General features: G+C 45.4%; 1 protein-coding gene across 4 annotated transcripts in view; it reads left to right on the forward strand.

Moving 5' to 3' along the window:
- The window catches only part of gatad2b (GATA zinc finger domain containing 2B), a 37,169-nt gene extending 11,144 nt beyond the window's left edge, over window positions 1-26,025 (forward strand). The window contains exons 2-13 of one of the 4 annotated variants that reach the window (XM_048229311.1): window positions 2,045-2,118; window positions 10,410-10,735; window positions 10,853-10,919; window positions 12,519-12,660; window positions 13,316-13,447; window positions 16,122-16,250; window positions 16,854-17,024; window positions 17,963-18,326; window positions 19,340-19,542; window positions 20,282-20,392; window positions 20,693-20,909; window positions 21,085-26,025. In XM_048229311.1, the coding sequence (XP_048085268.1) occupies window positions 2,105-2,118; window positions 10,410-10,735; window positions 10,853-10,919; window positions 12,519-12,660; window positions 13,316-13,447; window positions 16,122-16,250; window positions 16,854-17,024; window positions 17,963-18,326; window positions 19,340-19,542; window positions 20,282-20,392; window positions 20,693-20,909; window positions 21,085-21,221 (2,013 nt within the window). In that variant the 5' untranslated portion in view covers window positions 2,045-2,104 and the 3' untranslated portion in view covers window positions 21,222-26,025. Of the gene's footprint in view, window positions 1-2,044; window positions 2,119-10,409; window positions 10,736-10,769; window positions 10,920-12,182; window positions 12,237-12,518; window positions 12,661-13,315; window positions 13,448-16,121; window positions 16,251-16,853; window positions 17,025-17,271; window positions 17,296-17,962; window positions 18,327-19,339; window positions 19,543-20,281; window positions 20,393-20,692; window positions 20,910-21,084 lie in introns of those variants that run through there. The other 3 variants (XM_048229308.1, XM_048229309.1, XM_048229310.1) reach the window with 3 other exon arrangements.
- Window positions 26,026-27,971: the final 1,946 nt, after the last annotated feature.

Genomic DNA, 27,971 nt, shown 5'->3' on the forward strand with positions numbered 1-27,971 from the left:
ACTGTCTGTGTGAAACCCCTGTTTGTTTTGTGCTTTTCTACTGTGTTAACTTGTGTAAATCAGTCAATTGTATAAGTCTAGAAGTCTCAAATTAGGAACAGAATACCAGACTAAAGAACAGAGCCAAGTTTATTATTCAGTGTCAAAATGGACAGAATGGCATCTTATGGACACATAGGAAATGAGTAAACCACAATGCATTCTCAGCCTCAGATGAACTGGTTCCACTCCTGGTGACAGCAGGCATTATAGGGAATTTTTAAATTTCTTAATATCTTACAGGTTTGATGCGCCATTTGCACATCCCGCTAACATCTGAAGCTAGTGAGCAAATCACTTGACGACCATTTTGTAATTGCTCTCGGCAAACACATGACGCGCTCATTGTGTGTGTGTGTGTGTGTTGAGGAGCGGAGATAAGCTCCAAGATGGAGGCGGGTAGGTTCCAGGCAGGGCAGCGCAGATCTGCATGGGGGCTCAGGCAGTCACCTGCTGTACATCTCCCACAGAGTAACGAGCGCAGAAATGGCTACAGTATGAGATCAGTCGGCTGGTGTCTGCCGCCAAAGCCATATTTCTGCTTTATGTGACCCATGGGACTGACACACACACACACACACACACACACACACACACACACACACACATTGGCTGGTGCCCTGGCACCTGTGTAGCTGTATATGTGTTTGTATTGGGTGTAAGTGCATTCGACAGCTCAAGGAACCTCGGCTTAAGGGTGCTAAGCAAGCGGCAGGACCAAAACTTTTTTAATGGCACTGGATTAACACTTGTACTTTGGTGACCGAGGACTTGGAAATCACTGGTATATACTGTATATTATCCTTGATGGATGTTTGTCAAAGCACGACATACTCCACTAATTCTGCACTAACACGTACCAGAAGGCTTCAGTTAGTGGGAAATGGTCTCTGGCTTCTCCAGCAGTCATGAAGTTGGGAAGAGGTGCCAGGAGTTCGGGTATGCCAATGGGTTATGGTGTCCTTGGGTCCTGTCTGGGCTTTTTGGCACCCAGAAGTGCTCTTGAAAACAAACAAAAAAACAGAAGAATATGAGACTATCAATTTCCTTTTTCTTTGTTTTGTGTCAAGCCCTTCTTGGCAAATATTAGCACATTCGAAAAAGATTTAATTACGAGTCCATGTTCATTAGGCTCGTGGTGAAATGGTTTCCTCTGAGTCTCTGAGACCTTTTGGCTACCTTGACTTTGAACGTGAGGACAGTAAAATTACACATTAGGGTAGCTTGAGTTTGTTTTCCAGCCATGGCCACGGCCTTCAAATGAAAGGTTTCAATGCGGTTCATTATTGATTCAAACAACCACTAATGTCTATGTCCCCTCCAGTCTATAAAAGAACTGTGGATTTTATTGGGTTCAGAGATACATGGCCAAGCCAGTGGCCTGCGGGCCAGTATAAGGTCGTGGACACTGAAACTTGTGATCTGTTAAAAACGTAATTTCAAAGACTCATTTGGTAATGGAAAAAAAAATCCCCCTACCACCAATTGCCATTAGGTCTTTAAATAGCCTATTACCTAGACAAAACCTTGGTTTGCAAAATTTTAAAATCCAAAGTGTGCACAATATTTCTTGACGAGTCGACCATAATAGATTAATTAATCTCCCTCACATGCTAATTTGATGGCTAATTAGTTGCCATGTAACGGCGCCTGCTAATCGTGTGAGAGGCTAGGAGGGCATCTCTCGATTTTTATGTCCCACATTCCCCTTCCATAAAAAAAACGCCAACGTCTGGTGGGCCCCCTCCCTCCCACCAACCACAAGCGACAGTCACCCTACACGACCCCAAAACCAATCCTGCACGTAACAACTCCAAACTAGGTTACTGCCTTAAAGCTCTACAATTACCATAAATTACATCCATCCATTGCTATCTGCAGTGATCGTTTGTGGATAACAAGGCAGCTTTTTAGATTTATGGAATGATAACGACACTAAGCATCCCAGACATGGCAGGGGGACTCCGTGTTTATGTGTGGTTGTGTTTTCCCCCCATCTCTTTAGGGCGGGCACACACCTGGCAGTGACGGCGGCAGCCATTTTGAGACCACGCGGAAGCTTCGGATGCAGAGAAGGGGGTAAGAGGGGCTGGGTTGCTGGAGTGGAGAGAGGGATCTGATCAGATCAGCCAGGCTGGTTGGCTGGTTGGTTGGGATGCAGCCAGTTTTGGGAGATGGGCCAGGACTTGGGGGTGGGTAGCACATTGAATGAGCGGGGTTGGGGAGGTGGGTGGGGGTGGCACCACTACCACCACAGTCATCTTTCCCCGGTTTGCATTCGGAAGTGAAAATGATACCCTGATTGTCTTGCCTGAAAGAGCAGAGGTTTAATGTGTGTGTGTGTGTGTGTGTGTGTGTGTGTGTGTGTGTGTGGTCACAGTCAGACTCTATGACGCACTCTTCGTGATGCAGTGGCACCAGCGCATTGGTTTAGAAAGGTGTGTGTGTGAGGGAGGGAGAGAGAGAGAGACAGCAAAAGAGAGGGAGTTTGCAGAGTTGCGTCAGCCAAATGAATTGTCATGATGCAGATCATGCGTGAAATGAGCTGTGGATCCTCGGATTCCGCCGCACGGCTGCAGAGTGGCAAATGGCCTTATGATCACCACTACCCCCGTTCTCTTTCTCCCTCGCTCCTGTCCGGTCCGTCTTTCCCCATCGTGGACAGGACCGGTCCTATGGCCCAGATCACTAAACTCTCCAAAATCGCTTGCTTAATGTCTAGATCTGAGCACTGGATTGCCCTGTTTTGTTAAGTGTGTGTGTGTGTGTGTGTGTGTGTGTGTGTGTGTGTGTGTGTGTGTGTGTAGGAGTAATGGTAAGGGAGGACATTTTTGTGCGGGCAGCAGGGATCTGACGGACAGGCAACAGAGAGAGGGAGAAAGGGAGCGAGGCGGGCACATAAAGAAAATGGTGAGCGGGCTTGGTGGGGGAGGGGCACGGAGGAGGAGGAGGAGGGGGAATTAAGGGTTGGCATTATGACAGGGTAGCGTGTCAGAGAGGGCAAAGAGAGAGAGAGAGAGAGAGAGAGAGATGGTGGTTTTTTTTTTTTTTTTCCTGCTTATCGCTCCTCCTCTTTATCCTCAACCCTCCACCCCCCACTCACACCCCACCACTCACACACACACACACACACACTCACACACACATTTATGCATCTATATTTGTATACACTCTATACACCACCCCCACCGTATAAAAGAATCACATTAATTATTAAGTAAGCAAAAAGGAGAGAGTGCGTACCAGCACATACCTTGAAGGGGGCCCCCTGAAAGAGAGCATGTGTGTTTATTTTTACAGCAAGGAGGGGGGTGGAGGGGGAGAACTAGAGAGAGAGAGGAAAAAAAGCGGAATACTTTTTTTGGAAAGGGGGAGGGGTGTACGATGAGGGAGGGGTCTCTTTTACACGGCTTTGTGGTGTGGCACAGCTGTAGTAGAATCGTGAGGTGTGTGTGTGTGTGTGTGTGTGTGTGTGTGACGAGGGGGTGTTACAATAGAGCCTCTTGTGTTTGTATGGGCAATGAAACTACACTGTTTTTTTTCCCCCTCCTTCTCTCAATCTCTCGCTCATTCTCTCTCTCCTCCTCTCGCTCTCTCGCTCATTCTCTCTCTCCTCCTCTCGCTCTCTCGCTCATTCTCTTTTTCTGCTAACAAGGCCCCCCCCAGTCCCCCTTTCTTCCTCCATCACCTCCGTCTGTGGAGACCGAGACGTTGTTACTCACAACAACTGGGCGCACGCGCGCATGTCTCTGCGCGTGTGTATGAGTGTGTGTGCACAATGTGTATCAATGGCAGCCTTTCGCTCTCAACCCTGCAGAGGGTCGAGGGAGCCACAGGCTCACCGGGTTTCCCAAATCCGACTAAGAGTCCCACCAAAAACAATCCCAAGCTGACCGATGTCCGTCTCTTCTGCTCCCCTCAGGTCTCCCTCCCTTTTTTTTTTTTTTTTGTTACCCTTTCCACCTTGTTATGTCGTCGCGTCGTCCCTCTTTCTCTCCGTCAGTCTGTCTGTCTCTCTGTCTGTCTGTCTCTGTCTCTCTGTCTCTCTGTCTGTCTGTCTGTCTGTCTGTCTGTCTGTCTGTCTGTCTGTCTGTCTGTCTGTCTGTCTGTCTGTCTGTCTGTCTCTGTCTGTCTCTCTGTCTGTCTGTCTCTGTCTCTTTTTTTCTTCCTTTCTCGCTCTTTCTTTTCATCTCCCTGAGCTGCTGCTGCTGCTGCTTTGCTTGGCAAAGTGCCCAAAGCTACGAGTCTGTCATGGAGTGCGCGTGTGCAGGTCTGCGAGGGAGGGAGGGAGGGAGAGAGAGAGAAAAAGAGAGGGAGAGAAGAAGTGAAGTGGTGAGGGAGGGAGGGAGGGAGGGAGGGAAGAAAGAAGAGGTGGTGATGGTGTTGGGAGGGTGAGGGGAACGGAGGGGGGTGGCTTAGATGCAGGGAGGTGGGTGTCGGAAGGGAGGAGAGGGTTGCGGAGAGAGAGTCTGGTTTTTGTAGCAGCTGACTGAAACAGTCATTATATTATGTAAAGGGGGCAGCAAGTGGGGTGTGTGAGGTGGGGGTGGGTGAGTATGGAGGACTGACGTGCACCACACGGCAGTTCTGATTGGCTCCTCTGTGCCATTGTTGGTTCCCTCTTCTGCTCTGTCGCTCACACACTCTCTCATCCCCCCCTTATCCATCGCTCCGTCTCTCAATCTCGCTCTCGTCCACACAGTGCTTCCTGGCTCTCCCTCTCCCTGTGGCAGAGCTGTTTCATTGACTGATTTTGTGCGATTTACCCCCCCTTTCCTTTCCATTTGTGTCTATGACTGAGTGCATTTGGTCTCTGGGTATCTGGGTAGACCCAGAGACCAAATGCACCCTGCGTATCCACGATCATCACACTGCTTTTCACACCAAGTAAATAGAAATGGCCAATTTTGGATTTGATTTGGCTTTGCCAGTTTGGATTTCCCTCAGATTCACAACCAACCACAATGATACTGTAGTAGCCTATGTGTGGAGAGTTCTGTCCACATATTTAGATAGTGACGGCAGTGTGCAGAACAAAAAACAAAACAAACATGTTTCTCAGACATCTTCGACAACATGGCCAAAGCCTAAAACACCGTGCCATCGTGAGCTTTACGCTTGCGTGGGTGGACTAACTCAAGGATGTGATTAAACAATCAAGGGACCAATTACATCTCAATCTAAATCCTAATTAAGAACACTTGGCGCAACAACGGCACGCCAATCATGAGAGACAGGGGTCACTTGCAGAGGTGTAATCAGATTTTGGGAACTCTGAAGACACGTAGAACTAATAAGCACATACACACGCGAGAGTGATGAGGCAAGGGGAAACGCAGTGAGTGAAACTGGGAGCCCTTCTTCTTGAGAGGCGCAGATGCGATCGTTGATGTCACAACATCACAGTGACAGGCGCTACAGTTTGTTTTTCTCACACCTTTGTTTGACACAAAGGGCCAGGTTCCAGTGTCTCCTCAACTCACCACCTCAACATTTAATTGAAAATATCTTCTGTTTAAAGCAGCATTGTCATTGTGTCTGTTGAATAAATTGGCTTAGTTTCTGTAAGTCACCGTTTTGGTGACTTAAAGTTTTCTAAGCCTCTGTTTAAAGGCGCATTCAAGGATTTTGCAGGAAATAGCGTTTGTTTGTATTTATGTTTATGTTTAAATTTATTAGCAGACGCTTTTGTGTAAAGTTCACCCCATTCCCAGAGAAATTCAACGCAGGGTTTCGTTTTTGTTTGGGGGACGGGCTGCCCCCACTTTGTTTGTTTCCAGTTTTTGGAGCCTAAGCTTCCTACAGAGACCTGTTTTTCTGTTTGTTTTTTGACAGTGTACTCACGAAATGGGCAGCTAGTGGTCGTGAGGAGATGATTGCTGAATTCGACAAAACGTGTTATGGGCTTGAAATCACGTAAAATCCCTGACTGCACCTTTTAACAGAGAGCTTTTTTGTTATTTTTAAAATATGGATAGCCACTAGGCAGCTTGATAATGGTCCAATGTTTAGGTCAGGGCATCCACTCTGATGTTTTCTCAGGAACCAGCCCTTAAGGTTTGTTTGCAGATGATTTTGAGTGCAGATGCTCATGAATATACTTCCTTTTCCTGCACATATCCCATGTTCAGAACTCCATGCTCACATCGATGCTCTGGGCCTCTGTTTAAGCAGGCCAACAACCATTAGGCTAAATACCTCATTGTTTTGTTTTTCAAACCCATCCTCCAAGGGAGCATGAAGCATTAGTAAAAATAAGGGAGAAAATCTTTGTAATTTCAATCAACATTTATCCTCTCCAGAATGCATGCAAGTGTAGCCAATAATTGTGTGTGTGTGTGTGTGTGTGTGTGTGTGTGTGTCTTCATGTATACTACAGATCATATCTCCCCTCTGTAAAAAAGTAATTATTGTCCTTGTGTATTGTGTGTGTGGGAGATTGGCTTTTTTCCTTCGACACAAACACATTCTGTGTGTGTGTGTTTGTTTGCATGTTTATGTGTGTGTGAAGGTGTGTGTGATTGCGTGGTCTCTCCCCTGTGGTCCTGCGGCTGCTTTGGTGCATCGCACACACACACACACACACACACACACACACACACACGTGTGTGCGCACACACACCAAACCCTTCCCTGCACAAAGAGGCCTCGTTTGTCATTCGCTAGATGAGACGGAGATTGTCTTTTTCTCTCTCGTGCGGGGAATGAGAATTCGCCCCTAATTGCGCTGGCCATTTGTTCCGACGGTGACTTCACCACTGAAGAGGCAGGCAGGCAGGCCGCAGGACCCAGCCCAGCACACACACACACACACACACACACACACACAGCACACCACAAAATGGAAGGAGGAATGAGATGGCCTAAAGAAATGGCTGTGCATAGTTAGCCTATATGTTTACAAAAGCACAGATGGCTTGTTTTGTCTACAGGGATGTTTCTTAGTGATGCAGTGTTGGTGTTGCGTCTGCCTTTTCTTCACACTCCAGGCTCACACACAAACCAAACACACACACACACACACACACACACACACACACACACACACACACGTGAACACTTTTCAATTTTTTCTCCTCAGTGACATACAAATTGCTAAATTGTGTGTAATTATTGTGTCGGGAAATAGTGAAGCTGTATTTTGTTTGATTGTCCGTGTTCTTGGTATGGCACTAATTCCTGGAACTCTGAACTGATGCAGTTCCGGTGATTTTGATCAAATGTTTCACTGCTTTGTTTCCCAGAAGAACATTTCAGGGGTAGCTACAGGTTTTCATCACATTTGGGGTGTGTGTGTGTGTGTGTGGAGTAGAAAAGCTTTTGGTAGGAGGTGGGGGTGGTAAATTCCTCTCCATATTCAACAAAATGACAGATGTAACAGTCTCTCTGTAATGTGTCCAAAGCATGACTGTGTTCTCATTCTTCCATGCAACACATCGCCTAGACTCATTTCAGCTAACCGTTAAAATCCGGATGTGGTTATGGACCGAGGGCTCTGTCCATGCTCTGTGTTCATTTCATCTGTTATCTGCACATCTACTGAGACTTTGTGGACAAAATGGAGCAGCATTTGAAACGTGTATCTATTTATCCCACGAAAAGACTGTGGTGGTGTGGCGGACGATGGAGACATCACCGCTGCTGCTGGGCGCCCCGGCGTTTACACTGCTGCCGTGCCAACCGTGCTTATCCTGTGCCCAGGGTCCTCTGCTCTGCTCCGGCTCTCTGCTCCTGCACCGAGCGCTGCGCTCTGCGCTGCAAGCACCCCACCCCACACCACTCCACACACCTCCACACACCACCCCTCCCTCTCCCAGAATACAAATGCAACGGGCCGATAAGGAGCCTCCGCAGCACAGACAAAGGGCTTCGCACTCAGGCCATCCATTCTGTGGTTTTTCTGTGTGTGTGTGCGTGCACGTGTGTGTGTGTGCGCGCTTGCAGGCGTGTGTGTGTGTGCGTGTGCGTGTGCATGTGCGTTTGTGTGTGTTGGCGATACTGAGAAAGGGAGTGTTTGTGAGAGATTCCTGTGTATACATACCTGACTGATGTGTGAATGTAGGTATGTATGAGAACGTGAAAGAGTGGTTTGTATGAGCTATACTGTGTAGGCCTATATACAGTATGTGTGGTTGCATGTGTATCAGATATTGCGTGTTTTTTTTTTTTTTAGTGTGTGTGTGTGTGTGTTTGAAAGGTAGAAAATTAAATTAAAAGCCCCCCCCCCCCCCCTCTCTCTCTCTCTCTCTCTCTCTCTCTCTCTCTCTCTCTCTCTCTCTCTCTCTCTCTCTCTCTCTCTCTCTCTCTCTCTGTCTCTGTGTCCTCGGGGCCATGAAGGGTCCGACCAAGCGTGGCTAACCCAGAGAGACGTGCGCGCTCGTTCACATGACCATTTAGATCCCTCGTACGTGACGCATGGCAAGCACACAGCCGCACACACACACTTCACCCCACGGACACTTGAACACGCATGACCCCCTCACCCCCACCACCAAACCACACACACACACACATCCCATCCCCCCACCTTGATCCCAGCACTGCACATACCACTGCGTGACATATGCACATGCTTGCTCACACGCATGTACACTGACACACATATACACACACACACAAACATGCACACACAAGATTTAAATTGATACTGGGCCTCCCTCTCCTCCCACATGAGCACTCGGGGCCGTGATCTCCTCATAGGACCGATAGACACTAAATCTTAAACGTACCACAATGAACTGGACTGTAGTGCATGCCCTCAGTAGCCCTGTCCACCCACACACACACACACACACACACACACACACACACACACACACACACACACACACACAGTAACACACAGAGACATAGATACAGACACACAACAAATGAGCATCGCCATTGTCTCTGTTACACTCACCATCTCCAGAACCAGTGGCCCAGGGTGCAAGCTTGAGTGCTCATGTCACAGCAAATGCACTGGGTCAGTGCCGATGGAAAGCTTATCTCTCCAGTCGGGGGAATGAGGGGGTGGAAAAGAAGGGGTGACAAGGGAGGGTGTGGGGCTCCACAAACACACACACACAGCCTCACTCAGCCCCCCAGCAACCCCCCTCCCCGACTGACTGACGAGCACCTCGATTAATCATGCTTGGTCTGACCTGAAGAAACAATCAATGCTTAACGCCTGCCAACCAGGATACAAGATGGAGGCAGTTATCTTTTTGAGTGTTTGTGTGTGTGTCCTTTGCTGTGCGCCTGTAGGAGCTCTGTATAATTAACTGTTTTGACTAATGAATATGTATTTTTAATGGAGCTATGTGCGATTGCATGTGGGTTTGAGTATATAACATGCATGCAAACATTTCAGTGTTTTTCCTGCTAGACTTGTAAAAAGCGTAATTAAATTGAGACCCTTTGAATTTTGAATTTACTCAACTCCCTTGCCCTGATGTACAAAACACTTACCGTACTCTTCAAAAAATAGCCCTCATGTGATATCAGATTATACTGTCAGCAGGGGCAATATCAGTCTGTAAATAGCCTTAAAAGTCACACCAGAAACCAACAACAACAACACACCAACAACAAACAAACCTCTTCACCCTTACTGCCCCCTGCTCCCCAATTGGCAGGTAAACACAAGGATGACGATCACTCAGGCGCTGTTTTATGTTGTGAGCGTGGAGTGCTTTTTGCTAAAGTGAACACTGTAGAATGTTAATGTTGAAGGACATGATTAACAAATTAGGCCAGGCGTTAAAAGGTTAGGGTGTTAGGGTGTGTACAGTAGCCATGACGATGGAGTTTGTTGCGGCCGCTCTGCGGCGAGGGGTCTGTCCCTGCAGCAGCTCGTGTGGTCTGTCGTCTGGCGTACTGTAGGTCAGGGGATGTCTCGGCTGTTTCACCGGGACGTGGAGCTTGCACAGATCCAGATGGAGGATGTTTAATGCTCATGGTTGACTTCAAATATGCTACATGACAGATGCTCATGGTCTTACTTCCTCTCTCTTCCTCTCCTTTCCTCCTCACCCATTGCCACATCTCTTTTCCCCACTTTCTTCATCATTCTTTCTTTCTTTCTTTCTTTCTTTCTTTCTTTCTTTCTTTCTTTCTTTCTTTCTTTCTTTCTTTCTTTCTTTCTTTCTTTCTTTCTTTCTTTCTTTCTTTCTTTCTTTCTTTCTTTCTTTCTTTCTTTCTTTCTTTCTTTCTTTCTTTCTTTCTTTCTTTCTTTCTTTCTTTCTTTCTTTCTTTCTTTCTCTCTTTCTCCCTCTCCCTCTCCCTCTCCCTCTCCCCTCCCTCCCTCTCCCTCTCCCTCTCCCTCCCTCTCCCTCTCCCTCTCCCTCTCCCTCTCCCTCCCCCTCCCCACTCCTGTTGTATTTGTGCAGGATGGAGAGGATGAGTGAGGAGGCCTTGCGGCTGAATCTTCTCAAGCGTGGCCTGGAGGGGCCTGACGAGCGGGCCGAGGAGGCGCTGGCCAAGCGCCTCAAGATGGAGGGCCACGAGGCCATGGAGCGCCTCAAGATGCTGGCCCTGCTCAAGCGCAAGGACCTGGCCGCCCTGGAGGGGGCGCTAGGGGGCAGCGTCGGGGGAGGAGGTGACGGGAAGGGTCCCGGGGGGAGCCACCAGGCCCTGCTAGGGGCCGCAGCAGCAGCCGCCGCCTACGAAGAGAAGCTGAACGGGAGCCTACGCGGAGGAGGAGGAGGAGGAGGAGGTGGCGGAGGAGGTGGTGGAGGGGGGATGGGCGGAGGTGGAATGGGACTCGGAATGAGCATGGCGCACATGGCAGGCGTGCACATGGCGCACGTTGGACACATGGGGCTCCACGCAGGCCCGGGGAAGAACGGGAAGGAGAACATGCTGGACGATGGGCCAGTGGACATGAGCGCCCGGCGGAGGTCAGTACCGGGAGGGACAGGATGAGGCCTGGGGGTGGGGTGAGAAGGTGAACCCAGTGATGATGATGATGATGATTATGTGTTAGAGTGTAGAACATACGCGACCTTGTCGTAAGAGCAGATCAGCCACAAGATAATTTACCTGCACACTTTTTACCCCAATGGCAATTGCAGGAAGACACAGCGCTGCCTAAAAACACGCATTATGGAGCACAGAAGCAGCATAAGATTAAATGACCAAAAGAATCCAGTGGCAGTTCATTTCAATACATTGAAGCATAATCCTTCCACTCTAAGATATATTGGGATTGAACAGGTCTCCACTCTCAGACGAGGGGGAGATATAGGCAATCTCCTCCTCAGAAGAGAAGCTTTTTATATATATTATATACACTAAACACCATGTCAAAGACCAAAGGGTCTGAACATGTGTATTTTGATCTTAACATACAATGCTATTGGCTACATAGCTTTGTTCATGAGTTTCCGTGCTGGCTGGACTGAGCTTCTTATCCAAACAATACAGTTATCCCCCTACGGTGCGTTAGCTTCACTACAACCGGACATGCTAAACGTTCTTATTACGGGAACCTAACGTTACGTACAAGGTAGTCAAGTCTTGTTTTGCCTTTTATTGTTTATGTAGATTACACAAAAGCTACAATATCGGCACAGGATATATGTTATATGAAGTTATGGTATTTCAAAAAAATCGTAAAATGAATGGGGTTAGACTTTTCTTATAGCCAGCCTCATCTTGTTATGGCATAGCTAATGTAACGGTCATGCATGTGCTGCAGACATAAGTTATTTTTCTGTCTCTTATGTATTGGATACTATAATGACTTTATAAAAATAGTTGTGATTTTAATATTTATTAAAATTATTTGAGATCTGAGAATTTTTAAATCTATGAAGTGTGCATGCTACTGCTGTTTTTTATTTATTTATTTATTTTATTTTTTAATTAACAGCCTTCACTGTAATCAGAGATTTGGGCCTAGTGCCTTGTATGTTTGTGCTGTTTGCCACCTATGGGTGTGCCCTGCTTGGTTAAGGCAGGTGCTTGACTAGCAGGCCTATGGCCATGTGATCTAGGCTGTCTTTTCCCTGTCTCATTTGCCTGACGAAGATCCTGTGCGATCCAAGCGTTGCCTGTTTTTTTAGAGATAAATAAATAAATATATTCTTAGAGCCTTTACATTGTGCAGATCTGCTCCCACTCGCTCGCGTAGAACATACAAATCTTTTCCTTTCTTTCAGCTGGTTCAATAGGCCGTGCAGTAACTACAAATGGGACCAAGAATATATCATTAAGTATATTGGATTGTGTCTTATTTATCAACATTTAACTCTCCTCAACAATAAAAAAAAAATGGTTTAAAAGTTAAAATTTTCATTGTTAATCTTGATAGCACAGTTAAGTTAAACAGTTGATTAGCACCAGCCACTCTGTCCTCTCCCAAACCCACTATACATGTTGCACCAAACATGACTGTAAGGCACACTGTACAAGCTCTGCCCTTCAGTTTGGGGCACTTTCCCCACTGTTCAAACCACCTGACCCTTCGCTCCTGCTCTCTCTCCCCTCGTCCTCAGTGAACGTGAACGCGAACGCGACCACAAACGCCGCACCCCGTCACCAGACGTCATCGTCCTTTCAGACAACGAGGCGTCCAGCCCCCGGGGCACCCCTCAGCCCGAGGAACGACACAAGCTCGCCAACCTCGAGATGTTCAAGGTACACCGAGGACACGTGAAATTCCAGTCTCTCTCTTTCACTCACTTACTCACGCACTCACACACGCACACACACACACACACACACACACACACACACACGCTGTCTGGACGTGCCCACAGAGAATAGACGAGCACCATATGTCCTGCGTGGACAGTATATATGCGTATCTGTGATGGTCATCATGCTCCAGATGTTTTTGCCATTTGTGGAGCACTTCATTACAGATGTCTGCATGACCATCCCTTTGCTTGGGAATGTTTGCTGAACTTCTAGTTGGTCCAAACATATTAGTCATGTTCTTTTGACGCTGGACCTCTTTGACCTTGAATTGTTTCTATGCGTGACTCAGCATGTCACGGGGCAAATGTGCTTTCTGAATGACTTCAGGCATACAAGCTTTTAAACAACCCAAGGCTGCACCAGTTCCTACCTTGACGCATAACCTCAGCATCTCTTTTTCAATGAGGGACACTGTGATAAAAAAAAATTAAATGACATTTTCCCGTATGACCAGAGATGTGTGTGTCAGGCAGGGCACAGTTTAAGACATGACACAGAATCAGGGAGATGTGAGAGTAGTGATAGAGAAATACAGAGAAAATAAATATTTAAAATGTTTGTGTGTGTGTGTGTGTGTGTGTGTGTGTCTCAGGGTAAAACAGGCGAGGAGCGTCAGCAGATGATCAAGGCTCTGCGGGAGGAGTTGCGTCTGGAGGAAGCTCGGCTGGTGCTGCTCAAGAAGCTCCGCCAGAGCCAGATGCAGAAGGAGAACGTCGTCCAGAAGGTCCGTCACACCCCCTCCCCTCCCCTCACCTCACCTACGCTCGCGTTTCGCTTTGAAAATTGATCCAAGTTCAGCGCTCAGCTTGTTGAACGCTGTCGTTACGCCAGTCTGATGCAGTCTGAACGCTAGCGTTACGCCAGTCTGATGCAGTCTGAACGCTAGCGTTACGCCAGTCTTGCCACCTTTCCGCTGCCGAATCATAGAGAACAACAGGAAACCTGCCGCTTGCCGCTGGTCAGTGTGATCCCCGCCTAAAGGTACAGCGGGCTACACTACATCATAAGAGAAAGAACTGTAGTGCACAGACTAGAATGCGTTGAACATTTTCTGGATTTTTTAAGGGCAGCATTGGCTTCACACATCCTCTCACAGAAAGAGGTGCTTTATGCTAGTCATGATTAGACTTGGGGCAAAAATAGCTGGAAAATGTCTCTTAAACTTCGCTGCTGCTAGTAGGCTACTGCCTTAACACCCATTATTATCACCATCAACAGTAGTTACCAACTTGTAATAACCTTTTTACTATATCTTAACAACCTGTTATCAGCCATTTCTAATGCAGGTAGCCCCCCCTTATAACTCCCTTTCCATCCATAGCATCTTCTCACTGCCCTCATTATCAATCCTTACCCACCATTATCCAGCCAACCCAGTACCTTAACACCACCTTTATCTGCCCCAATGGACCGTTATCCACCCCCATGAACCTCAAAATGACCCTTTTAACTCCCCTTTACATCTCCTTCAACCCCTCAACCATCCTGGTTATCACACCTTTATGCAGCTTCCACAACCGCCCCTGCCCAAACCACCCACCCACCCTCCCACACCCATTGATCTCCTCACCCTGGGCTGTCCCCCCTAAGCAAACGTTCTGAAGAGGTTCTTATTATGCTTTAAAGATGTACCACACCACTCCCTAATTAGCTGAGCACAGATCCTTTACCTGAAGCATCCTGGGCCAGGGCAGATACCTGGTCGGAATAAGAGCTGCTTCATTATACAGATGCTTGTTATTATAATGGCCTTATTAGGAGCCCCTCTTGTGTAAAGTCTGTGCACACAAGCCACAAGAGCTGTAGAGAGGCTGAGATATTCGCTTTGGTAGCCTCGCTGTACGTTGCCTCTGTCTACTCTCAGATGTAGTTGAATATTTGCCAAACGGAGCCTTCACTTTTCAGAGGAGGGGAATGTTTTATAACCGACTTGTTTGGATTTGCTATTGCAACCAATGGCAGGAATGTGGCGTATGTTTAATGTTTATCAGTTTTTTACGTATCCTCACTATCTAGCTCTAAGCACTGATGTCACTCTACAGAGTACAGAGGACCATAGAAATGACTAGAGCAGTACAAGTATGGTCACTTTTGGACAGTGCTCGGACATGAGGGATTATTTGAAATGGACAGCTGTCTGCAGGAGCCCATGTTCACTGTGATGAGGTACACCTCCTCTGACAGAAGCAAATGTATTGCTCAGCGGTCTGTGTATTGGCCAAACTGTTTGGCTGTCCAAGAGATCGTATCTTGGCAACTGTTGCTATGGCAGGAGTTTGTAATGAGCGCTGCCAGTCATGTTAAACTGTGTCCATCGATTGGTCCACAGAATTAAGTGACTTTGTAGGAATGGTAGAAAATGGAATGAAATTATATAATTGAATTATGAAGGAAATATACACCTCCTATATGAATATCTGAATTAATATAACATCAAGGTTTGATTCAAAAAGAGAAAAAAGTTAAACACAGTGAAAGAAACATGGTGAAACAAAGTGAGGGAGGGAGGGAGAGCGAGAGATGGAGTTATTTTGCATTTGATAGACAACTTTGCAGTCACATGCATGGTTATGGTTATGGATTTGGCATAGATGCTTTGTCCAAAGCGACACACAACTAGGGTCAGGCGGGGTAGAGGGCTGTTGTGTAGAGGGTCGGCCTCCAATACCATATCACACCTCCGTGCCATGTTTGCCCCAGCGCTGTGACACTGAGATGTTTAGTCTACGCGTCCCATCTCACTACTGCTCCTTATAACAGCCATACAGCACCGCTAATGAGTCAAATCAACAGACTTCATGCAGTCTTCAAACTCAAGGTTGGCACGAACGCACACACACACACACACACACACACACACCGTTAGCCATGTTCCCCTGAAGCCCCCTCAGTCTTCCGCCGTCTACTTGGTTGGCATTCCGCTCTCAGACAGTTTGGAGTGTAACTGATGTAGCTGCTTGTATTGATCCTGTGTTTTCAGGCTGCCACATGGTTTTCATTGGGGCCTGATTTAATGTCCTTGACACAGGCTGCAAAGCAGGGCGGCATGACCGCAGGGGGGTGTTTAACCCCACGTGTCCCCTTTACATCTCTTTGTGTCTCCAGCCACCTCGCTCTGAATATATCGATCTCTACATCACCTTTATATCTGAATATGTCACCACCTTTCTTTCTCCCCCTCTTGCACTCTCTCTACCTCTCTTTCTCTCTCTCTCTTTTTCCTTACCTCCTTCTCCTCCTTTCTTTAATATATGAAGTAGAAAAAGAGAAGCAGGTTACTTCACACTGTTGTCATATATCATATTTTTTTGATAGGTCAGTGATGTCATAGTTTGATGATTGATTCAATAAATGGGTGTTAAACCTCTCTCTCTCTCTCTCACTGTTCGTTTCTCCAGGTGCCAGTAGTCCAGAATGCCCCCTCTTCGGTGCAGCCCTCCCCCATGCACAGCTCTCAGGGTCTGGGCAAGATGCCCGTGAGACCAGGCATGCACACCACAGAGCCCCAGAACCTCCGCACTGCACAGGTGTGTGTGTGTGTGTGTGTGTGTGTGTGTGTGTGTGTACTCAGCACGTGGGAGCAGCAGAAGGAGGGGGAGAAAGCAAGAGTGTGAAAAAGAGAGCTTTGTAGACACGTGATGGCTTTACATTATATAGATGTTTGTTGTCAGCCATTTTGGCATATGAAGAGATTGGATGTAGTGTCTGCTATACTAAACACTAAACACACTAAATGGCATTTTCCCTGATAAATTCAATTACTATACACTTGGTCTGTGGTAGGATAAGCATATATGGACTCACATTAGATGAACACATTATCCTGAGTACCCAGAATGCTGTGCTCTTGAGAGCACATTCCTTTGTCGAGGCACCCGCCATTAGGTGTGTCCTGGGCAGTTTGTTGATCTGGCTTTGTCTGCTCTTATTCCCCGGTTCGTTACATATACACTTTTGCATAAGCTGGATTCCTTTGTGACAAATGGGTGTGTGCTGCCACCTAGTGGTTGCAGAGGGCACAGCAGGCTTTTAGTGTTCTCCCTAGATGCTATGTGTGAATCCCTGGTATCAGTCTCCCCGTCTCTTATATCACATGTTAGATTGACATCCCCCTCAATCTCCCATTGCAGGGTCACACAGTGATCAGGTCAGCCACCAATGCCAACCTGCCCCCAATGATGATGTCACAGAGGGTGATTGCCCCCAACCCAGCCCAGCTCCAGGGTCAGAGGTTGCCCTCCAAGCCTGGCATGGGCCGCCCCAACACAGGGGGCATGGGCAACGCTGTCAGCTACCAGCAGGTACTGTCCAGATTACTCTCCGATTAATGCCTTATACACTCACACATACTTATTCAGCAAGTCCTTTCATTGCCTCTGATTTGTTACCAGTGTTTGATTAAATGTGTTTGATTATATTTAAAAATAGAACCAATAATTCATTTTTATTGTGATTTCATATGAATGTACCCTAGGAAATGGCATGCAGTGTAACACAAGTGTTTCTAAAAGAAAATGTAACATTTAATGTTATTGTCATTTTTCATAGGGTCACAGGGTTATGCATTTATTGGTATGTTTGAACTATTTGATATGTCATAGGTACAAATGTATTGTTTTTACATGCATATACATACAAAATATAAAAATGTTTACATTTATTTCACTTCACATCCTTTGTTCATTTGTTTAGTCAGGACCCTGCGTGTTTACAGTTAGTGCACGCATGTTCTGAGGAATTTGTGTGGTTTTGGGCTCAGGCCAAGGACTGTGCCTTGTCTAAACAAAGGCTCTAGTTAGTTGTTGGGTGTAATTTGCCTGGCTTATGAGTCTGCTCTACATGTAGTGTGGGTGTCTCTTGGGCCTATGGGAAGGGGCATCTATTCAGGATCTGTCAAATCACCAGTTGGTCCTCGGCAGTTTTTATTCTCTAGATATCACAAGCCCTTTAGTGGTTACAAGTTTCTCGCATTGTGTTTGACTAAGCTGGATAGTATGGAGGGACTGCATTTATTTTTAATTCAACATGTAGTTTTGTTTTGAAAACTTATGGCATCTTTGTCCCTCCATAGGATAGAGGGGTATTCTTTATGTTGCACACATGGAATATACATGCATTAAGTAAATTAGGCGTCTTGCTTATGAAGCAAAGGCATGCGTTTCCCAGAGGTGAAGTTTCCTGGACTGACATGTGCTTGATCACTTTCTCTCTCACGACTGTCCCGTTTATCTCCATGCAGGCCACCAGCCAGCAGGTGGCGGCATCCCAGCGCTCTGCATCCTCCTCGGCCATCTACATGAACCTGGCCCACATGCAGGTGGCGGGCGCAGCCGGGGTGGGTGGCGTCGGCGGCGTGGGCGCCGTGAGCCCCTCCGGCATGCCCAGCGCCACCTCCGTGGCGTCCATGCAGGACCAGGCCAGCAGCCAGGCGGCAGCCAAGCTGGCGCTGCGCAAGCAGCTGGAGAAGACCCTGCTGGAGATCCCGCCGCCCAAGCCGCCCGCTCCGCTCCTCCACTTCCTGCCCTCGGCCGCCAACAGCGAGTTCATCTACATGGTGGGCCTGGAGGAGGTGGTGCAGAGCGTCATCGACAGCCAACACCAGGGTGAGTGAGAGTGAGAGTGAGAGATGAATCTTACCTCATTAATATCAAGAAGAGAATGGGAAGAGTTGTAGAAGTCACAGTATCTTGGTAAATAAAAAGAAATGTCTGGCAGACCTTCAGGGTGAACTAGAATCAGACAGGACCCCAGTGAGTGAGTGAGGAGGAGGAGGGGGGAGGGAGTGGGTGGTGTATCTATAGAAGAGCAGGAGGAAATTGATGGAGTTGTCATGTCAGTGATACATCTGTTGTATAACAATAATAATAGGAGGAAATTGGCGGAGTAGCCATATCGGTGGGAGAATCTTACTTATGATTGTAATAAGGAAATTGGTGGAGTAGCCGTATCGGTGAGAGAATCTTACTTATGGTCGTAATGAGGAAATTGGTGGTATAGTCATGGCAGTGATAGAATCTAAGTTGATAAAAGCCATGGAAGTCACCCAAAGACATTCCTCTTTCTGTCAGATATTTTTGCTCAATTTTGCTCATCATGGAGAACGGATGGATGTTGCCTCTAAAATTAAGATGGGAATGGGTGGAATAGTAGTATCCAGTGATGGCAGTGGAGGTCATTTGACATTTAAATTGGACATCACAATTGCGAACATGGGAATAGCATACTTTTATGTCAGCTGTGTTCACTTCTTTATACGTAAACCATGTATATCATAATGAATAACAGTCAGTGCATAATTACTTGTGCTGTATTTATTCTCAGATTATAAGCACTTTCCTTTTTTGACACCACACTAGCTGTTATTATGAACGACCGTATCCATGGCACATGTATTGTTTCTGTACTCTATAACCTCAAGCAATGCCAATGTGATTTAGGGTCAGTTAGATATTACATGCACTAGAGGGATGGATAAGTGGCAGAGACAGGAGCCTACTGCTTCTCTGTGTGACCGTGTGGGGACCAGGTGAATTTGGTTCGGACAGGTCAGATCCAGGTGTGTAACAGCAGCAGAATCCCTTCACAGTCTCTCCTGTCCGTGTGTTTCGTTGCCCAGGTAAGCTGCGGGGCTCGATGTCCAACACCGAGCCGTTCCTGTGTGCCCAGTGCAAGACGGACTTCACCCCCCACTGGAAGCAGGAGAAGGGCGGGCGCATCCTCTGCGAGCAGTGCATGACGTCCAATCAGAAGAAGGCGCTGAAAGCCGAGCACACCAACCGGCTGAAGAACGCGTTCGTCAAGGCCCTGCAGCAGGAGCAGGTCAGCTGACCCACACGCCGCTCTCCCATTGGCTGTCCCATGGCACCTCGCATAAACACTTTGGGGCAACCCAGTTAACTTGATTTAGATGACATTTGCAGTGCTGTGGCTGTCCACTTGACTGCACTTGGTGTTTTTTACACTGTTGTCACTTTACAGCACTTTAAATGTGTTTACTTGTGCTCCAAAAGGTAACCAAAACTCAGCGCACATGAGGGGGGAGTGTAATGCCTGGTGTTATTTTCAGGCCATTTAGCACAGGCTAAGTCACTGGCTTCCTGAGGGGAATTCCCAGGGTGATAAATACTCTACCTGTGTGTGTGTGTGTGTGTGTGTGTGTGTGTGTGTGTGTGTGTGTGTGTGTATGTGAATGCCTCGAGAGCTGCAAGGCTGTCAATCGTCAATCTCTCTCTCTCTCTCTTTCTTTCTTTCTTTCTTTCTTTCTTTCTTTCTTTCTTTCTCTCTTCTCTCTCTCTCTCTCTCTCTCTCTCTCTCGTGCATGAACTAAAACTATGGTGTGACGTTCGAGAGCATTGAGTTGGCTTGGGCTCTTGCTCATGGTATTAAATTGGCAAATAAATGTTGCCTAGTTATTAAGTTAGCTTTAGTTATCTCATTCCCTCCTTCTTATTCTCTCACTTCCTGTCTTCTCTCCCTCCTGTCTTCTCCACCACATCTCACATCTCTCTAAATTCCTCTCAAGTCTTAAAGTCTTCCTGTTCCTCCTCTGTGATTGCAGGAGATTGAGCAGAGACTTCAGAAGCAGGCCGCTCTCTCCCCGAGCACCGCCCAGACGGTGACCAGCGTCAGCAAGGCCGAGACCATGATCCGGCACCACGCCCTCAGACAGGTAACAACCTCTACTGACCGCTTCCATATACGCACAGAAAACGATAGCTCTTCTTAGGGTTTTTGTAAAACATTGAAGCCTTGATGGATTGTCAGAAAAGCTTTGTACTTGAAAGATGATGACCAAAAGCCTCTCAAAGACCTCAAAGGCTCTGATTGAGAAAAGAGGATTCCATCAAAGGGTTCTTTGTGGAAGTCACCAACATTTTTCCGTCCGTACCCTCACTTTCTCTCCCTCTCTCTCCTCTGCCATCCCTTTTCTCAATCCCTCCTTCCTGCTCTCCCCTCTTCCAAACCCCAGGCTCCTCAGCCCCAGGCTGCGGCTATGCAGCGAAGCTTGTCCAGCTCGGCGCGAGGCGTCCTGTCCAACTTCGCCCAGGCCTCCCAGCTGCAGGTGGCCAGCGGCCTGCTGGGGATGGCCGGGAAACACTGCGGTGGTGGAGGAGGTGGTGGAGGAGGAGGTGGCGGCAGCAGCCGGAGTCAACATGATAGCCACAGGCAGATCTACAATATCCCCGGTGAGTGACTGTGTGTTTGTGTGTGTGTGTGTGTGTGTGAGAAAAGTAGATCAAAGAATGATTACTTGAGGCTGAGCGCGATTATGCCAGGACATCCCCAGTCTCGTCTTGACCGGCCCTAACTATTGTATGATCTCTCTCTCTCTCTCTCTCTCTCTCCTCTCCCTGTCTGTAGGACTGAACATAGCCTATCTGAATCCTGGAGCCGTCGGGGGCCACAAAGCGTCCAGCCTAGCAGACCGGCAGCGGGAGTACCTGCTGGACATGATCCCGCCACGGTCCATATCGCAGTCCATCACTGGACAGAAATGAGCTCCAAGCCAGGACCCGGACCACCCCGCCCCTTGCCCCTCTTTTCCTCTCCTCAAATACACCCCTACACCCCCCACCCCCCCCCCCCCCCACACACACACAACTGCCCACCCTCCCTGACCCCACCAGCACCACCGCCCGCCACCTCCCACCCATCGCATGCAGTGCCTGTCCGTGTGCCTACCCAGCAACCCATGAGAAATGACACAATCAGCAGCCTGTCAGTAGACTCCAAACTGTTCAGTGCATCTCAACTCTTTAACTCTCTTTAAACTATAGCAAAATCTCTATATCCTTATTATTGCAACTATTATTGCTGTCGTTATTGCAACTACCTTTATTATCATGACTATTATTATTATTATTATTATTGTTATTATTACTGTTGCTTCTGTTACACTTATTCTTATTACGTCTTTAGGTAACCTTTGTTTTTTTGCATTTTATTTATTTGATTTTTTTTGTAAGAGGGAGGGTACTAGATTGCAGGGTCACACAAAGAATATTTTTCACCTTTTTTCTTTTGATTTCAAGTCACTGTCTTTTGCCTTTTGTTCATATTCTGCCCAGATGAAGTACTTGCTGGTATTTGTTTTTCTTCAGAATCATACCCACCTTTGTGCTTATATTACCTATGCCACTCTGGAGCTCATATGTGTGGCTCCTACTCGGTTAAGACAGTGGCAGAGACTCATCTTGCAGCTAAAACCAACCTTTGTAAAAAAAAGGCTCAACGATATGCATATACAAAGAGCCGTTGTAATGATGCAACCTTGCTGGTCCTGCCCAGGAACAGGTCTACAAGTTTAATCAAGGGCCCTTTTTATAAAGTATATGAATTTTTGATATGATGAATCTTATCGAGGGTTAATACCATCACGTGCACACAGTGGAGTGGAAGTGAACGCAAGTGCACCGCAGTGGTGTCAAAAAAAACACATGGAGTAAACGTGGAAATGGAAAACAGCATCCCGTATCCTTGCTGAACACCGACATCCGAGGTTTCCATCTGACTGCATCCCCCTCGCTCTTTCTAATCCTTCTTTAGTAAATATGGAGTATGCTTTTTTTGTGTTTGGCAAAAAACAGGAAGGGAGTTCGAGGGACAAGAGAGAATTGGAGGGACAATTTCATTGCCACCATCATGAGCTGTGTTCCCAGAATACCGTTTTGATTTTTTGCTTTGTTTTAATAGTTTTGATTCTGTCATTTTTTTTTTTTTTTTTTTGTTTGTTCGTTTTAACGGCGTCTCCTTCTGAAGCGGTTGTGTATCTAAAAGGTACGTGCCCTGGGAGACGATAAATCAACATATTGAGATAGATAAACTATTTCAAGATCTAAATGGACTATGTGTAGATTGTTAGCTTGAGAGATCGATTTTATGAGAAGGAGATGGATATATCTATTGTTACGGAGACGCAGAGCAATCATCGTGTGAAGGAAGTGCACGGGAGATGTCTCGTTTTTGAGGTAGCACTTTTCTTGTTCATTTGAAGTGGGAAGAACGGTTTTGATTAAACAGGATTTCTGAATGTCACGGTTTATATGACCCATGTAAAAAGTGTGGACATCATCGGATTGTTTGTCAGAAAGTCACGAAGAGAGACTGTTGAGTGTTGTGCACTGAATTATAACAAATTTGGTAAATGTCTTTGTTGTCTGTTTACATTTCTGCCCTACCCCATCATATTCTAGGCACAAGTATATTGGTTCATTGGAGAGGAGCGTTGATTCTTGAGTGTTAAAAGTGTTAAGTGAGAGATCACTGAGCCTTCTTTAACCTATAAACATACCTTCTCTGTCCGCCAATGCATTTCAATTGAAGAGCTCCTGGATAATCCATTTTGGATCATGGTGGGGGGTCTCTTCACTTCTAGAAGTTGAAACAGTGTTTAGTCGTAATGCAGTATTACACATGGCGACAAACCACAAATCAACATACTCCTAATGTGATTTGCTGTGTTGGCAGATCAGGACACTCAAACATGTCTTAAAAGCATCTTACTGCTACAGTCACAAGTGTCACAAATAATACTGCCCATTCGAGCACTGGTTGAAGGAGTGTAGTTCACGAGGGCCCAAGGAAGGATTCTGGAGCTTAAGCACTTTGCTTAAGGTCCTTCAGTGTTTCTCTGACTTTGCATTTGTTCAGTATGAGAGATGTAGTAACCAAGCATAGTGTCAATACAAAAGAGCTGAATATAGAGGTCATTTTGGATTTTGAGTCAGGGTTTTAGGTTAACAAAGCCCTTGGTGCAATGATGTGATGACATTCTGTCAGTAGCAGAAGCTGAGAGGAAGTCAATATGAGTGGAGGGACAGAGATGCAGTTTTGAGGATGCTTGAAAGCTGTTTTATGATTCCAAAAGGATATTTCCCAAGAGTAGCACGTTATTTCTAATAAGGTCACCTATCTGTTATGGCAATTTCAAACGCTGCTAGGTCACTTCGGTTTTGTAATGATCAGTGTGGTTGGACATTGGGTATCTGTTAAGGGTATATGCTACTTGTAGCATTAAGCAAAATGAGATGCAAAACCCAAACTCAGTCATTTCAGAACTACCTTGAATTTGATTGGCAGGTGCAATATTAGCTGTTAGAAAGTTTACACTCCAGAAGAGATTTAGTCGAAGGGAGTTCAATTCTTCTTTTATACTGAATTATCAGGTGTGTCCTGAATGGGTTGACAGAGTAATGTTGTGTTCTGGGTTACATTTTCACTATAGGACCTTCTCCTCTCATCTTTTTTTGGCGCTTTCACCTTGTCTTGTTTTTTTTATGTTAGCAGTGTTTTGAAAGCACTGTGAAACTTGTATATTAATGTCCCTTATTTCTCTCTTGCGCTCTTGTGCAGACTATAATAGATGCATCCATATACCTTTTGTTAATATCAACCAGAAAAAAAAACCTTTTGAAAATGTAATTTTCTAGTATTTTGAAATGTTACATTTCTTTTTGCTGGCTCTTCAGTTAAGTTCTTATTTTGTTTGATCATTTCATTTATTCATTTTTAAAATGAAATTTAATCAAACAAAAAAATTGTAATGGAATTGAATTGTAAATGAATTTCAAAATAAAAACGACACAATATTTGCTAGGTGAGGAGTAATAATGACTTATTGTACATATGCTTTTTTTCCCTCTCCCTTGAATTAAAAAAATGAACTGAAATTGAAAAATGGTTGTATATTGTGTAGAAAAGCAAACAAAAAAAGCCATGAATATTGTGAAGCTTGTCATTTCGTTTTGTGATCACTGTGTGTTTATTGTGTAACAAAAATGTGCAAAACGCACAGGATTATTACAATTCTCCTGGTTTTTGATAATTTGCTTTTTCGTTTTTGTTTATTTTTCGAATGAGCTCTTTAGGTGCATATTTTTTTTGTTTTGCCCTGGCTGTATGTTTTTGTAGTATGTAGAGTTTGCAGATTTAAAAAATTACATCATTGCTCAGCTACAGCGTTTGATCCAAGCCAAAGTCCCAGGGGCTGAGGCCCACAGGACGTTCCTAAATGTGTTACGTGTATGTGTCTGTTCCTCTTCATTTCCTTTTGTCAAAAACAACAGAGACATTCAGTGAAATTTATACCTTTTGTTTATCTAGAAAACCCATGCAGTGTGTTTTTTTTTAAGAGGACTTGGAGTGGATCAAACATTTGACAGTATTACACTCTATTGCTTGCACTTGACCAAGTCCGAAGCTCTCACCGGTAGATGCAAACAGAAATAAGCAAACGAAAAATACAATGAAGCATGCAAAAATTTTAGTTCAGCTGTGTTCAAACAGGGTTTTTTGGACCCTACAGGGCAAATCTTGTATATTCTTCTTAGTCTTTCTTTTTTTATTTCTTGAAATTGTTGTTGTACTCCTTTTGAACCAACTATTGGTTTTAAAACCTTTCTCAATTATTTTCACTCTACAATTGAAAAAAAGTTGTATACATAGTATACATTGTTATTTTATGAAAAATTATTTGCTTTTATTTTTTATTTTATTTTTTCCTTTTCAAGGTCAAATGCTTACTTCCTTTAGTCTGTAAAATATGATAAGGTATTAGACAGGAAAGCACTGCAAGTGTTAAATAAAAGGATGCCATTGAGAATGCAGTCTGCAAACTCTCCACTCAGACAATCAGCTTGTGTGGGCAGTGTTGCGGTCACAGGCATGGATTGCTTCTCTTTTCTACCTATCTCCTTTATTACCCCAAACCATATTTCCTAAGTATTTCTTTTTAGTGTAGTGTTGTATGCTCATTTGGGATGGCAATCTCCTTTCTTGAAAGTACAAGTACCCTTTTTTAAGGAGAATTGGGAGAATAAGGTTGGGATTGTCTTTTTGTTTTCTTCGTAAGAAGTAAACTTTTTGATTTGTTTTATTTTCCTTAACTGAATTGGCTGCATTAGCTGGAATTTCACTAGAATGGATGTCTGCATATTGTGAATCCCATTTGTAAGAAACACAAACACACAATAAGTAAACAATTGCAATGAAGTCATTTAGAATTTGTATGATTTGAAATGGACCTTTGTGGTATGACTTCAGAATTTGGTGGAAAAATATTTAAGTGCATTCTTCGTCATTTTTTTTTTTTTTTTTTTTGGGAAATGAATCCAGACCTTTTGCACATCCTTGATATTTAACTGTCAAAATACAGAAAATGGAGATTGAAAAATGCTGTTTGATTACTGCCGGTTGATTAACAAAAATTATGCATTGACTGAAAAAATAAGCTAATTTTGGAGGAAATAACTTTGTAATATTTATCTCTTGCAAGCTATGTTTAATAAAGGATGGAACAGTTTACCTTTTTGAGAATGTCATTTTTTACTCATCAAATCTGCCCTATTTGATCTGGATCTCTATGAACCACATCAGCCTGTTGACCGAATACATACATAGATCATGCCACAGTCAGAGCCTCTTGCGATCTTGTTTGGTCTGCTTCTGTTTTATTTACCGGCCCCAGCTTCCTTCTTGGCACCATTGTCTCACAAGAGGGACCGATTCGTCCAAAGGCACACACTGTCCCCTCGCTGTTGCCATGGGAACGGAAACGTCACGCTGATATATTGCACCTGGCCTCATGGAGTTTGCAAAACAACATGCTTGCGCCTGCCCCAGTTTCCGTCCCTCGGAGAGCTACCAGGGTGGCTACTCAAACGGGCATCTCAGCAAGCGCACCAAATGGGCAGTGGTTCAAAGGAGGCAAATCCAGGTTGCCTTTGTTTCTCCACACAGATCTATTGGACATCCACTGAGTCTCTTTTCTAGATCCTTCTTTAGGCTTTTGAATATAATATGTTCAAATGCTGATTCTGAAAGGACCTAAGCCTTCTCTCCTCTTCCCCGGAGGGAAACTAGTTGGCTCACACATCAATGGGTGTATTTTCACAGTACTTGAGTTTTGTTTGGTCAGGCTGTTGTTGTTCTCACATCCCTACATCAGAGAATGTTTTGTTTCTCCTTTTGTTGTTCACTTTTTTCCACGGGGTAGTTTTCCATATTTTATTAAAACATTTTCCAAGACGATATCTTCCTCTGAAGTATTTGGTGAGACTTGGTTTCGTAATATTGTACCATTGTTCAGCTAAGGGCTGTCTAATTTAAGAATGATACTTGTCTTGGCATGTACAATTCTGTCATTCATGAAGTATGCATCAGGAAAGCCACCCCACAGATTCATGTGAGAATGGTCATGAATACATGCGTAGAACCATTTGCGCTGAACTGCCACGTAATATCGTCCATCCAGCCATAGTGTATGGCTATCAGATAGTTAAAAAATATAAAATGTCAGTCCTCTTGAAATGGCATTTCTCCCCAAATGTACTGGGTGACTGATTGTTATCCAAACCCTCAAACTACACTTGGAGATGCAACCTTTGATGAAACACCTAGATTCCCTCAAAGGGAAAAGATATATCTCCCTGAACTACCATCCAGCAGAGGCCCCAAAGACAGCCCGTTTCTTCTTATCTCCATGCCCTAAGTATACATTCATCTGTGTATACAGTATATAAGGCTTGGTGGCAGAGCATCATCAGTTTACAGAGAATGGTATTCATTTAATCATCCAAATGGACCCAGGGTCGATCGCGTATACATTCCACCGTGAGTTCACCAGGAGAGCAAGAGAGGATGACACTGGGAGGGTGACTTAGCTTCTAAAGAAGGCGTAGACGTTTTATTCAGAACCTGGATCCATTATTTATGTGAACCTATGCACACACACACACACACGTACACAGACACACACACACATACCTGTTTAAATGTCTCTAGTTACCTCCTCACTCATCTTTATTAGTGCTATCACTTTCCCACATCCCTGGTCCTCCCTACACCAGCCTTCTCATGGTGCTCTCGTTCGAACCTCTTCCCACACATCTGTGTGTGACTCCGCCGTCCCTCCGCTCACACATTGACAGACTCCATGTCTAAAAATTAATTGTAGTAATAATTGCATCCAGCTATGAGTTTCCCCCATGTTTACCCAAATGTTCAATGTTCCCTCGTTCTCCCAGCCCAGCCCACACCTGAGACTGGTCAGTTCATCCCAGTGGCCCCGACACATGGTTGACACAGGTGCTTGAAATCTTTCGTCTTTGCAAAATCTAGCAGACCACGAGGGAGATGGACTTGACAGGCTCAGTAAATTAAACCTTATTATCCATCTCAAGTAGAAGTATATAGTATATCCTGTGAGGGAAATTTGGTCTCTGCATTTATCCCAATCCGTGAATTAGTGA

This window comes from Alosa alosa, chromosome 20 (assembly GCF_017589495.1).
Source record: "Alosa alosa isolate M-15738 ecotype Scorff River chromosome 20, AALO_Geno_1.1, whole genome shotgun sequence".
In the NCBI taxonomy this organism is placed as follows: Eukaryota; Metazoa; Chordata; class Actinopteri; order Clupeiformes; family Clupeidae; genus Alosa; species Alosa alosa.